The sequence below is a fragment of the Sphaeramia orbicularis genome, chromosome 2 (genome assembly GCF_902148855.1).
Source record: "Sphaeramia orbicularis chromosome 2, fSphaOr1.1, whole genome shotgun sequence".
Lineage (NCBI taxonomy): Eukaryota > Metazoa > Chordata > Actinopteri > Kurtiformes > Apogonidae > Sphaeramia > Sphaeramia orbicularis.
In genome coordinates this window covers 2,960,139-2,975,138 of record NC_043958.1, presented here as the reverse complement: position 1 = coordinate 2,975,138, position 15,000 = coordinate 2,960,139, and the positions used below count along the sequence as shown (strand labels likewise).

The following is a 15,000-nucleotide window of genomic DNA, read 5'->3' as shown; positions in this document are numbered from 1 at the left end:
CACACAGAAATACACAAACACATACATACACACACACATACCTATTTTGCCTAATGTCACTAATTTACATCATAGTTATTGTATGTGTTATATTCAAATTAAAAACCTACACTTCATTTAGCATCTGTGTAACAGCAACAACATACATAATAAATTTTCTGAAACATAATTGTAAATAAATGTAGGTAGTAAAGGGTTAGCATGACTAAAACAATGTAAAAGATGTGACATGAGTAAAAAGTGCATCAAAGGTCAAAGGTCATACATGCTTTTATTGTACTATGAACCCAGTGCTAGTGTGGTTCTAGTGTTGGTCATGTTTTCACATGTTGAACTAGTAAAGGTTAACAGAACTAGTGGTGACGTAGACTGTCCTGATGTACCTGTTGGGGGGTCAGAGGTGGTTCCCTGGTCCGTGGGGGGGTTCAGGGCCCAGTGCAGGTTCCTCCTGAACTCCTCCTGGTCTTCGGTGTGGATGAGCTCGAACACACTCTGGTGCATCACATCAGTCTGAAAGAGCACCACAGAGGGAAACGCTTTATGTCTGGATTTAAAAAAAACAAAGTACAGCCTCTTAAACCCGGTCGCCCCGGCAGCCACAGTTTCACCTGTTGCCATGGTAACAGTACGCAATCCTCATAGCAATATTCATGTTCTATAAATCCATGTAATTGGAAGAATATTAGCAAAAAACTCAATAAAACCAGAACAAAATTCAAACAAACAAATGGTCAAACCTGTAAAACCTATTTGATTCAATTCTTGTTCATTTTTTATATATTTTTTTTTCATTTTCTCAGTGATTTCATACGAATACTTTATCTCCACGTTTTCTTGATATTGTTGCTCATTTATTCTTAATTTTTCTGCTTCATTTTCTTTATCATTATGTTCATTTTTATAAGTTTTCCCATTGCATGTTGATTTCTTCCCCTTATATTCTATTAATGTTCTCGATTACTTTGTCCATTTTTATATTTTCCTTAGTGATTTGGTTCATTTTTGTGATTATTCATTTAACTTTGTTAATTGTCTTAGTTATTTTGTGAATTTTCTCAGTGATTTTATAAATTTTTTCTTAAATTTTTTGATTTGTCATTTTCCATTTTTGTTAATACGGTCAAGATTTTGTACATTTTATTAATTGTGCTATACTATATGATTATTTTATTCATTTCTTGTTCATTTTTGGTAATATTTTTTCTGAATGTTGTCATATCTTTGCTGTTTTCTGATCATAACTTGGATTTCAATGAATGAAACTTCTGTAATTGGCTAATTCATTGTCCCAGTGTTACATTGAAATGATTCCCACTGGAAACAAATGGACCAGGGTTTAACAGGTTAAAGCTGATTTTTCTACTACACTGTTATTATTCCTGACCCACTGACAGAACCTCCTGAATCTCCATCAGTAGGTGAACACACAGTGACGTTTGACTTCGTTTTCCTTGAAGTCCAGCCAAAAGAAATCAAGTGTCTCTTAACATTTTGTTCAAACAGCAGAAACGGAGCCAAAGACCTGCAGCGACCCTGGTATCTGTCATCCAGACCCAGCAGGACCTGGCCCCTGACCAACCCCCCCTTAAGTGTGGAGGGAAGGGGAGTGGGGGGGTCACACAAAGGTAACCATAAAGTGGTTCTGACAGGCAAAAGTGACGCCTGAAAAGACGCTGGACAGGGTTAGTGTTTCTCATTTCTCTGATATCTGAGTTCTGGGTGCAGGTTTAGACTGGAACATGCTGCAGTTTTTAACACAATTCTTTAGTAAATCGGCAAAAGAAAAAGTGAATTCTCCTCTGTGTTCCTCTGGTTTTGTAATGAGCTGCTGTTCAACACTCTTTGTGAATGTACATATGTTACCTGGTGACCTTTGACCCCTGACGTTTAAGGGTTAAGGTTTAAGTTTATTGAGTCATCTTCCATAACACAGAACGTTCAGTCGGTGAGGTTGATTTTAAGTCAGCTGACTGTGAATTCTGTTGAGACTGAACAGGTTTAGGCAGAAGATAAATGCTTATATACGCCTCGCCTACATTCAAATCAAAATCAGTTTTATTTACCACTCTATTTACCCTCCAAAATATCTTTACAAGCCGATGTTTTGAAAACCATGAATGAATTTCACATTTTTAAATGTATATTTACGTCATTCTAGAATTTAACTCCTTATGTTCATGGATCAATTTCAATACCCTGTTATTAATCTCATGACATTCTTCTGATTTTTGGACCATTTTTGTTTTCTTTGAATTGTTGACTGGAATAACTGATCAACAGTAGTATCAATAAAATAACCTACATACCTGAGACTGGACAGTTTGTTTAACTCTTGTGTATTAATTATTCTAAAACTGAGTTGGATTATTACTCCAAAAACAAAAATTAAATGTGTTCAATTGGATTATTTTGAATGAGATACACATATTACACCTTTAAACACAACTTTAATCATAAATGTATGTTTTAATCAGCATCCAAAAGCCTATTTCTATAAATAAAACATGTGATTATTAATATAAAAACAAAGTATTTATTTATGAAAATTAATTATCTGCTAATGTGGGGAAAAAATTGAATCAGACAATCCATGTAGAAATGTAAGTGTTGTAGTGATATAATTCGTCTTTATAAGCACAATTACACACTAATACTTAGCATACTTCTTTAACTTCTGTTGATAATATTTGTCTAGTACAGTGTCTGTCTACTGGGGCGGTGGGACAGCGTTGGGGGGGGGGGGCGTTTTTAATGAGAAAGCTGAGGAGGGGGGCACTCAGGCACAAATGGAGGGTATTAGTCATGATTATCCATCACAATGTATAAGTATATACATCAGGAAAAGTGGTGCTCGTGCTTCTGTTTTTGGACTACCAGCACGTTATCTCTATGGCAAATTTATGCCCCCCCCCCCCCCCCCCCCCAAGTTGCAAATCTTTATCGGGGGGGATGGGGGAAGGGCAAAATGCTCATGATGACGTGAGGGGGTGATTGTTCAAAAAAGCTTTAGAACCACTGGTCTAGTACACATTCCTTGTTCTCTAACTGCAAGATCTATCTATCTATCTATCTGTGTGTGTGTGTGTGTGTGTGTGTGTGTGTGTGTGTGTGTGTGTGTTTGCATTTTGTTGTCTGGCTGGGTTCCATTTTGGTTTATTTCATGGGTGTCACAACAGCTACCGAGTGTTTTTTGTTTTGTTTTGTTTTCTTTGGTGTTATATAAGTGCCAACCCTAATATCCTGTGGGTGTTGTGGCGGCAGGAACAGCCGTTTCACTCCGCATTTGGCCTTTGTTTGTAGATGAGCAGTGATGTGCCTCAGGTGGATGTTACAACACAGTCTTAGAGGTGACGTTCACACCTCAAACAGGAAACACTGCTGCATATGTGTGTGAATATACAGCGTATCTGCAGTCTAGATGTGTTTGTCAGTTACCTGTGTTGCATTTGAGGGGGTCCCACAGAATCCGACTGACATTCTGAAACATTCGAGTAAACTGGAGGCTGTGGTGTCACTTATACAGACAAGTGGATTAAAACTATGACTGTAAGTGTATTTGTTTTAATATTTCTGTGCTGGTCTGGGAATCCAGGACCGGTTCTAGTTGCTGAGTTCCTTGGAATTGTTAGTTATTTACATCTTTTATGTTTGGATAGTTCATTAATGTGAAATTTAATGGGGGTTTTTGCATTAAAACAAATATAAAATTTGGAGTTGTCATTATTTATATTCACTTATGTCATTATTTTGAGATCAAATGTGGCTGAATGTGGAACCTGAAGAAAAGGTGTTTTTACAGCCCTGGTCTAGGAGGACTTTGCAACATTTTGTTATATTATCTTTGTACATTAAAATGAATAAATACAGTAAATGCAGGAAATGACACTGTTTTAACCCATAAAGACCCAAACACACACCATCGACCAAAACCATCTACTGATCTAAACTGTTGAACAACTGCTGATCCATTAATCCTATCAATGCATGTAAATAACTGGTGTAAAATGCAGTTCATCGTCTTTTCATGGTCATCAGATATGACCCATTTGGACGTTCAGAGGCTCCGTGGAAACACTGTCATCTTCTACAACATTGATTCACCAGTCAAACCCATGCAGTCGGATCAACGACAGTGAATGGACATACTTTTTTTTTTTATTACTTTCAGTTAATAGAATTTTTGCTGAAAAAAGTAACGTTTTCTTCAGTTTTCTCTTTTTTTGCTGGAATAACCTTCAACTTTAATCTGAGCTTTAATGAACATCTACATGATCAATGAATTAAATATTGAAAAATACATGATTTTCACTGAAAAAACACAAAATACAGAGGATAATATAATAAATAGTGATGAATTGCTTAAGAAAGGTTAAATACAGAGAAAAAAAATATTTAGGAACGGCCACAAAAGCACCACTGGGTCTTTATGGGTTAAACAACATGGAAAACTGTGCAGTGTTAAAACAGACACAATGATGATGTCCTGCATGAGTCCACAGAAGATCAGATACACTACTGGGGATCACAGAAGAAATTTTACAAAATATGGGACCCCTTCCAGATATTTTATGAGAAACCCACAACAATAATGTCTGAGTAGTGCCCCCCCCCCCTTTTTTTTCTCAATTAATTAATTAATTTTTTTATTCTTTTATATATTTATTTATTTACCCCTTTCTCTTTTTTCTATTGTCTTGTTTTTTATATTGTTCATTCATACTGCACTTATTTACACTTTTTGAACATGGCTGTTAATATTTTTTTCTAATTTTCATTCCGTCTCTTCATAAATTTTTTCAGTGGCTGTGTTCGTCCATGTTTGGGTAGGGATATGTGTTTTGAAGTGTTGGATGTTGTTCAGAAAATCAAAAAAATATATCCCTGTATAGCGAATGTTTTATTCATGTTATCAATAAAAAGACCTTTGAAAGAAAGAAAATAAGACACAATGACCAAAAAGAGTACAGTCGCATAAATATTTCTGAGTATAATTACAATTATCTCTGTTTTGTTTTCGTTGGATGAATACTGTGGTGGATCTCACCTGGTGGAAGCCCAGGTAGTCCTGGATAGTGTGAGAGCAGTAGAAGATGAAACCCTCGGCCGTCACCACCAACACAAAGCCATTAAGAGCCTGCACAAAGAAAACACAAACACGTTATCTGGAGGACGACAGTGTTCCAAGTGGAAAACGTTTGTCTTAAATGTGAAGAAAAGTCTGCAGGTTCATTATCCTGTTGTATCTGACGACACAGTTCATTAAAATACATTTGGATTAACCTCGATTTCCTCCATACATGGGGCCATTTTATTCATATTCCAGAAATGTCTTTTTTTTTTTTTTATACACTACTACAGGGACAATGACAGAGCTGTCAATGATGTTTACATGACCATACAAGTCAGATAATTAGGAGTTATCTGCTAATTGTAATAATAAGATCTGACACATTAATATGCACTTAAGAAATGCAATAATTGATAAACCCTGGTTTAGACGCTCCAGTCCATTATCGGATTTCTTTTGGAGTACGTACATACAGAGTGAGGGTAGAATCAAAATTCCTGTTGTCGTCCACTCACATTTGATAACTTAACTTCCATTTTCTATGATATTAATTATTTTTCCACATGCGCAGATGTAACAGAACTAAATAAATCAGATTAACAGGTACACATGCATGAAGACATTGGAGGATTAAGATAAATCCAGATGCGTTAATCTGATTTCTCAAAATCCCATTATTGCTGTTTTCTGATAAAACATACCAGATTATACTGTTTACATGATCGATATTAATCTTCTTTATGTTGTCGTAAAGTGCTATATAAATAAACTTGATTGATTAATTGAACTCCAGAAATCTGATAATGATCAGAGTATTTCATGTATTTGTACGTATTGGTGTGCTGCATCAGAATATAATGAAATATTGACCTCATTTACATAAAAATATGATAACTGCTAATAATTAGATAACTGTAATAATCAGATCTGATGTGTTCACATGCACATCAGAAATAATAATTATTGGATTTCCTATGTACGCACACAGTGATAATAGAATCAAACTTCCTGTTATTGACTTATGTTCATGTTTGACTACGTTTTCTATGTTTTTTATTTTGGTTTTATCTTTAACATGTGCAGATGTAAAAGAACTAAATCAGATGAACAGGTGTACATGCATGAAGACATCAGAGTAATCCAGGTGTTTTAATGTAATTACAAGTAATCAGATTACTGCTGTTATCTGATAAAACAGATCAGATTATACTGTTTATATGATCACTAAAGCTTAGAACTCCATTTATAACTAATATACACCAATACATGAAATTATCATTATCTGATTTTTAGAGTTATCAGATTATTATTGATCATGTAAACAGTACAATCTGATTATGAGAAATCAGATTAACACACCTGGATTTACCCTAATACTCCAATGTCTTCATGCATGTATACCTGTTAATCTGATTTATTTAGTCCTGCTACATCTGCGCATGTGGAAAAACAGTCACACGTTTCAGCTCTAATAAAGAATTTTACTAGAAGTTAATTACAGGTATGAGTTGTATTCTTTGGGGGAAATGAAAGATGACACTATAAAAGACATCTGATTGTGAATCATTTCCAGTCAGTGTTGAATAATGAATATAAAAGGTTTTCACTCGACACTATGATGATGATGAAGGACATGTTAGACTTAATCACTTCATTAGTAACGACGACACATTTGGGTGAAATTTGTCATAATATATGTTTGTGGTGTTTATTTTAGTGTGAAATAACTGGAAAATATCAAATAATCCGCGATTAGATCAGAAATGACCTCATCCATCCATAATCTAATTCATTTTGCTTCATTTTGGCCTGAGAAAAGAGCAAATAAACATGTTAAAATTATGGTAAAAAAAATGATGGTTTGGTTTCTGAGAATATGTTCAGGAATAGTCATTAAAATGTTAAGGTTTGGAAATGAAAGCAGACCAGATGAAAAATTAAGATCCAAGAAAAACTGGATGTGTTATTCATCAGTCGAGTCAGTCCGACCACACACACACACACACACACACACACACAGAGTGCAGTAACATACATGCGCTGTGTATAAATATTTACTGTATTTTCTTGTGTCTGCATAAAACACACCCTCCTCTCTCTCTCATGTTTGGTCAACCTCGCTCTCCCCTGAGACCGAGACTGAAGCAACACAACACGACAACACAGCGACACTAAACGCTGCAAAAACACAGGACGACTCCTCCTACTGCCTCTGTTTCTGTTCTCTGTATTCACCCAAACACAAGAAGATCCTGTAAACTCAAACTCAATAAAAACACACAATCAAATATTTATGACAAATCATTAAACGAGTGAAAAAAAATAAGAGGAAAATAGAAAACAATCAGATTATAACCATCCTCTGTTTAACTGCATCATCTCCTACCATAAGAAATACACACAATCAATCATACAAATACAGTCTGTAACAAACAATCATTTATCCACATGTATTTTACTTTGAATGAAAAAGCACAATATAACCACCAGCAAAAGCAAATTAACAACGTAAGACAACCAAACATGAGCAAAACAATCTAAAAAAAACAAACAAAATCATCTGGAAAATGGACAAAATAATCAAGGAAAGACAGAAGCAGATAAAATATTCAAGAAAATGAGTAAATTAATCTAGAAAATGAACAAAATTATTACAAAAATCAACAAAATTATCAAGAAAATGAACAAAATTATTATAAAAATGAACAAAATGATCATGAAAATGAGCAAAAACCCCCCCATAAAATTATGATGAAAATGAACAAAATGAACCCAGAAAATGAATAAACGTGAACAAAACAATTAAAGAAAAGCAGAAACAAATAAAATATTTGAGAAAATTTGTAAATTAATCTAGAAAATTCATTCATTCATTCATAAAACTATGGTAAACCTAGAACATAAATGAACCAAATTATGATGAAAATGAACTAAAACTGAACAAAATTATGATGAAAATGAACCAAATAATCAACGTCAACAAAACAATTAATGAAAAACAGAAACCGATAAAATATTCAAAACAATGAACAAATTAATCTAAAAAAAAAAAAAAGAACAAAAATAAATCTTTTCTATTATTTTCTTCATATATTCCACTACTTTTGGGAATCTCAGACTTTTTTAAACCTATTTCAACACCAAAACACTTCGTCCACATGAGCGAAAGTGTGTTTTTATTAGAGATTTGAACATTTTCTTAAATTGGACTTCAAACTTTCAGTGTTTGGCCTGAATTATCTCTGTCTACGGTGAACTGGGACAGAAACAGGTGCTTTAGTTTACACAAAGCTGAGGTTGAACTGAACATTTACATATGAAACCCTTGGGTTAGGGTTATTTGCAGGTACATTTAAAAGGTGAATTTAAGAAAGTTTGTAGAAATAGAGGAAACAGCTGCGAATTTTGATTTCGATCCTGACGTTTGGTGATTTATAGTTAAATCTACGAATACTTTAAATGCTTTTAGTTTATTCCCCCTTCATCCACCCCCTTCACTTCAATTATTCATGTGTTCACCGGCTCTGTATAATTCATGGGCCGGTGTCTGTAATGGAACAGAGCAGCTGAAGGACCCCCCCCCCCCTCCACCCACACAACCTGGATTCAATACAACAGCCCATTTACAGCTTCACGATCAATGCTTCCATCAATATGTTAATCATTATTTGTGAGTTAATCAGAACTGTTCAGAAGGTTACGGACTTTGAAACATCTGCAGTTTGAATCATGATGACCTCGGTTTCTCGTCTATTTGTCCGATTCGACAATGATTGAGGTCACATAAATAAATTAATCCCATATCCCTCTAGTCCAGGGGCGTCAAACTCATTTTAATTCAGGAACCAAATGTAAAAACTCATCTTAAAACCTATTTCAACTCCTTGCCTTGGACCCAGCTCAGATGTAGACACTTGTTTTATGTTCATATTTTGCAACAAAAGTCACTTTTTCTTCAGTTTTGATACAATAACCTTTGAATTTACCCCAAGATTTATTGAGCATCTACAAGATCAGTGAATTAAATGTAGAAAAATACATTATTTTCTGAAAATAAATGGAAAATAAATCAGTTTAAAAAGGTCAAATGAAGAGAAAAATTCAGTCGGAAGTCGTCACAAAATGTTGATCATTGCAGCGTCCAAAGATCCTGGGACTCCTGGTGTCAAAGTGACTTTTCAGTGACCCATGCACATTCCACATTCACATTCAGCTCAATATGATCTCATCTGGGCCAGACCAGTAACATAATTAACATTGAAAGAAGTTAATTACGTAATGAAAACGTTTCTATCAACATAGTACGCTTTAAAAAATGTAAATAACATGAACAACCTGATATTTCTTAAGAAAAATAAGCGCAATTTTAACAACATTCCGCCTCAGTTTATCATTTACACACTTATAGATCACAGTGGATCTACAAATAGGGGTGTAAGAAAATATCGGTTCTGCAATACAGTATATCGCGATATTTCATTTCACAATACTATATTGATATTAAAATTACTGTATCTATATTTTTAGGTATTTACTCAAATGCAGATATGGTGGAGGTTCATTTTTGTTTTTGTTTTTTCTTATATTTTATTTAACATTATCTAACACTAATTATTGAAACATCCTAAAAGCACTTTTTACTGTCTGAGAGTGGCAGATTTCAGTTCCTTTGGAAAGTAGGAGAATTCGAAAAATTTTGTGACGTAGCATTAGATCCTGTTCTGATCCAAAAAAAAAAAAAGGAGTTTAGTATTTGTACATATTTCTGGTGTAATTCAATTCTTCCACGAAATAATCTTAAAAAAAAAAAAGAAACAAACAAAAAATAGCTTTTTTTTAACAGTATCTTGATATATTGTAGTATATCGTATCGTGATCCTAGTATTGTGATTTGTATCATATCACCAAATTCTTGCCAATACACATCCCTATCTACAAATACACAAAACATTTAATAACAGGCTGAATATAGGTAAAATGACACTTAGTTTTATTAAATATTATTTCAGTTTGCTCATATTTGTTCAGGTTAGTCACATTTTTTGGAGCAGATCAGTGGTGGAGAATCCCAGCTCCATAAAGTCAAAGTCCTGCCATGTATTTGTTCAACCCGTCAGTGAACCAGCCTATTTTAATGAACACAACGCCTCATCCAGGTCGATGGAAAATTAGTGGAATCATCTGTTAAGTGAACAGGTAGAACCAACACATGGCAGGACTTTAACTTTATGGAGCTGGGATTCTCCACCTCTGGAAAGAATAGTTCCTTACTGTAAATATTTTGTGTAAATTTAATTTTTTACATTAAAACAAACAGTTAAAAATTGTATTTATCATTATTTATAGGTTATTTTGATAGTATTTTACTGTAGATCACAGGTGTCAAACATGCGGCCCGGGGGCCAAATCCGGCCCGCCAAAGGGTCCAGTCTGGCCCTGGGGATGAATTTGTGAAATGCAAAAATTACATTAATTACATTAAGACATTAACAATCCTTTTAGTTCTGGTTCCACATTCAGACCAATTCAATCTCAAGTGGGCAGGACCAGTAAAATACTATCATAATAATAACATAAAAATAATGACAATTCCAAATTTTTCTCTTTTTACACATGTATTTGCACTAAAACAAAGTATAATTTGGCAAAAAAATGTGAATAACCTGAACAAATATGAACATCCTGAAATGTCTTAAGAGAAGTAAGTAGAATTTTAACAATATTCTGTCTGTTATTAAATGTTTTGTGTGTTTGTAGATCTGCAGTGATCTGTAAGTTATAATGTACATGTGTAAATGATAAACTGAGGCAGAATATTGTTAAAATGACACTTATTTTTTCAGTTTGTTCATGTTTTTCACATCTTTTGAAAGGATAGTTTGTAGATGTAAACCTTTTCATAATGTAAATTTACTTTTTTCGCTCTAAAACATAGAGAAAAGTTTGGACTTGACATTACTTATATATTATTACATTATTATTTTACTGGTTCGGCCCACTGCAGATGTAATTTAGCTGAATGTGGAACTGAACTAAAATGAGTCTGACAGCCCTGCTTTAGATCATATCGGTCTGGAAGTGGAACCTGTGCTATAATGATTGTTAATATCTTTAGTGTAATTTTTGCGTTTCATAAATTCATCCCATGGGCCAGATCGGACCCTTTGGTGGGCCCGTTTTGTCCCGTGGGCCGCATGTTTGACGCCCACCCCAGCTCTAACGCCTCCTGCTGAGGTGTGAATGAACGCTGGACCATGTGACGGGTGTGAACGTCTGTGACCAGCTCTGACCTGGAGCAGCAGATCCCCCTCAGATATCGGACCCTCCACCGGATGCGACTCCCTGTTGGCTTCACTGTGATCACAGCGGTCGGATGAACCACTGGACACCTGGTCCTTCAGCGCCACTGCAGAAAACAAAAAGAAGACGTTTGAGTTGAAGGTTGAACAACTCAGATGTTCTCGTCGTATCAGTGTGAGGACTGTGGACGTCCCCAAACATTTTAACAGTTCCACTGACGGCAGCAAAGAGCCCACTAACTGTCATTTCCCCCAAAGTACAACCAATACTTTTAATTAAATTCCATCAAAGTCTTGACTGGACCTGAAACATTTCATTGACTTGAAACGATTAAAAAAAATTATTGATCATAATTTTCCTGAATTGAAGCTTCATTTCTTTAATTTCGCTGTCATTAAACACTGGTTCCACTTGTGTTGTTTCAAAGTTGTGTGTTAATTCCATTTTAAGTTGTTAATAAGTTGGATCTAAATGTGTTGAAGACTGTAGTGACATATTGTTTACAGACGTCACACTTTATTGCTCTGGTATAATCTATAGATATTTTATATATACTTTTAAACTGCTGTTATTTCTATATATCCACAGACATTTTTATATATACTTTTACTGTTGTTATTGTTTTTGTCATTTCTACAAATAGATATTTTTTATATCTTTTAATTTTCTGTTTTTTGTGGTTATTGTTTCTTGACTAAAGGACAAGTTGTCATTTTCAGACAAGCCTGTTTCACATTTTACTATTTTTTTCGCCTATTTAAATAATAATATAATCGAAGAAAATAATCTATTACAAAAATAATCAGTAGCTGCAGCTCTAAACATGTCAGACTCTTGATAATTTTGGACACAGCAGATAAAGTTGAGCAGCAACTAAGTTCAAACCTTCTTAAGTGTTTTTAAGTGCATTCTTTTTATTATTAAACAGTTTTCATCACTATACCTCAGTCCATTCTCCACTCAAATACAAACAAACCAGAGTTTTAAAAAAATCTGTTATAATCAACTAAAATACATAAATGTGTTTAGTTTTGTGTTAGTGTGGACGGGACATTAATGTTTTTTTTTTTTTTTGCAGAAACACGTTTGTAGTACAGTCGGGCAGAGGAAACATCACAAAGGGGCTTCACTGTGACCTTTGACCTCCCAGACAAAAACATTGAGGCCATTGAGGCATCGACCCCGAGGCTGAAACATGTCTGAGCGGGTCAGTTCTGAAGAAAACAAAGAGCTTTTCTGAAGCAGCGGTGAAGACGTTAATGGAAGAGGAAAGGTCCGAGCTGAACACAATACACAGGCCCACGTCGGACCCGTCGGACCCGTCTGATCCTGGCCCACATTCCCAACACCATCAATACACACTCACTGGATCGCTGCATTATCAGGAATCAGGGCTTTTCTAACATGTGATTGTACTGGACAGAACCAGAACACAAACACCGATCTGGATCTGGATCTGGATCTGGATCAGAACCACCGCACGGTTTTAGACGTCAGCCTTAAAAATATGATCAAAAGGATTAAGAAACATCACCGAAAGAAACAACAGTGTATTTAAAATGGATGCACGTTTCCACTGTTGTTATGTAAATATTAACAGCTGGATCTTCATCATCATCATCATCATCATCATCATCATGGTTTGACAGATTTCAAGTTAAAATGTGCAATGTTTGTGTTACTTAAGTTTGTTATTGACAAATTATTATTATTATTATTATTATTATTATTATTATTATTACAGTAATTGTTACTATAATATCGTTATGACTATTACCTTATGACTTTATTTCTACAATAATCCTACAATTTATTTTATTGTTATTTATATTTCTCTTCAGTAATCGAAGGAAGGAAGGATTCAAATCTTTCCAAATGTTAAAACGTGAAAATTCAAAGTAATTCTTGTGCAGTAAAATGGCACCTGAGAGACTTTAACTATTAATATAATTATTAAAAAATGATCAAAATGAATGAAAAAGTCAGCTGTAAATATAACAGCTGCAGTCATTACAATTGTTATTAATTACCAGTAACTTATGTATAAATTTAGCCAAAAATCAAAGGTGATTTTCCTTTTGTTTCTGCAGGTTTTAGGGGCTGTAGTTGCAGTTCAGCGGTCATGGTTTAAAGCGGCTCTCCTCAGCAAAATTTCATCTTAATTGACCTAAAACTTATAAACCTAATTTTAATTTTTTTTCCATTTTAAAAATATCCCTGTCAAAGGTTTCAGTAGACATAAAGACATACAATTTTACATAACCTTAAATCCCTGCACAAACAAAAATAATTTAGAAAAAAGGCTTAAAATTCATATGATTACATTTGTTAGTTTCATTGATTTACTGGTTTTCACTGTTACATTATTATGTTTTATGTGTTAGTTCAGATTAATTGTTGGGTGCACGACTTATGGTGGAAAAAAAAAGCTTAAAAAAATCGGAAAGTACTTATGTTTTGCAGCTTTTCTATACTGCTGACGGGGCTTTGTGTCGAGGAAGAGCAGGAAGGCATGTCGATCATCAATAATTAAAAGCTGTGATGGGTCGGAGGGGGTATTTTATGCCCTGATATCAGGAACCAGAGCCACTGGCGAGAAAAAACACCCCGCGGCAACCAAGAAAAAGGGGGGGGGGGGCTTGTTGGCACAACGTAGGGGGGTGAGGACACCAACAACCGATCAAAACATCACAACACACATTCTTCAGGCCTCTGGCTCCGTTTACACTGAGTAAAGAGTTCCATACGTTAGACTGAGCCGAAGTGACAGCATCGACGAACAGGGAATGAACGGCTGAGCGATGGGACGGAACAGACTCTTCTTCTCTACTATATTTATATTTTCTTTTAAACTTTAATTTTTAATCCATCCTCACCTACTCACATAGTCTCTTTACCTCTGCATGAAACAACTAAATATGGACAATCATTCTTATATTTCTACATATATGAACAGTATTTTATCAGAAAAATGTACTTCACTATCACAGCCAGTGCTATAAATGTGTGAATGTTGCAGCTTTAATATATTTACAAATGAATTGAATTAACCAGAATAAACACACAAGACGAACCAATCAAAGGCCAATATAATATCACAATACTTTAGGGTTAAAACAAGATATTTGAAATCTCTCTGACAGGACATTTACAGACTAACTGACAGATTAGTGTTGCTAAATGACCCATATTTTTACTTTTAAATTCATTTTTGTTTTAGTTGGACCATAAGGATTATCCAAAACAAGGAGCTACTTTATATTGAAATAAATGTTGGAATGGCAATCAATTAAAGTTCGCTCTCTGACGGGACATTACTGTGTTTTGACCCTTTATTAAGCCAGTGGCCCCATACAACTAGAATTAAAGTAGCAGGAAAAATATATACATATATAGCTCTAAATATATATACCAAATACGCATATTAAACACAGGTAGAACAGTGCTTATAATAATTTTAGTTAATTAATAATAATAATAATAATAATAATAATAATAATAATAATAATAATAATAATAATGATAATAGTCTGAAGCAGGAAAAAGCCAGCCGTTGATTAATTGGCTGAAATCAATGACAATACTTTAACCTAGTTTTTCATTTTGGTTAAGTGACATTTTTAACCCGTGAA

The 15,000-nt window shown here is 34.4% G+C and overlaps 2 protein-coding genes across 2 annotated transcripts in view; one reads left to right on the top strand and one right to left on the bottom strand.

Moving 5' to 3' along the window:
- LOC115431961 (NACHT, LRR and PYD domains-containing protein 3-like) overlaps nt 1-15,000 on the top strand; it is a 592,418-nt gene that overhangs the window by 290,852 nt on the left and 286,566 nt on the right. The gene's annotated exons all lie outside the window — the stretch shown is intronic.
- The window catches only part of LOC115431989 (aryl hydrocarbon receptor-like), a 39,474-nt gene that overhangs the window by 16,435 nt on the left and 8,039 nt on the right, over nt 1-15,000 (bottom strand). The window contains exons 3-5 of the mRNA XM_030152749.1: nt 11,359-11,474; nt 5,045-5,134; nt 384-510 (exon numbers count right to left, since the gene is read on the bottom strand). Coding sequence (XP_030008609.1) covers nt 384-510; nt 5,045-5,134; nt 11,359-11,474 — 333 coding nt within the window. The remainder of the gene's footprint in view (nt 1-383; nt 511-5,044; nt 5,135-11,358; nt 11,475-15,000) is intronic.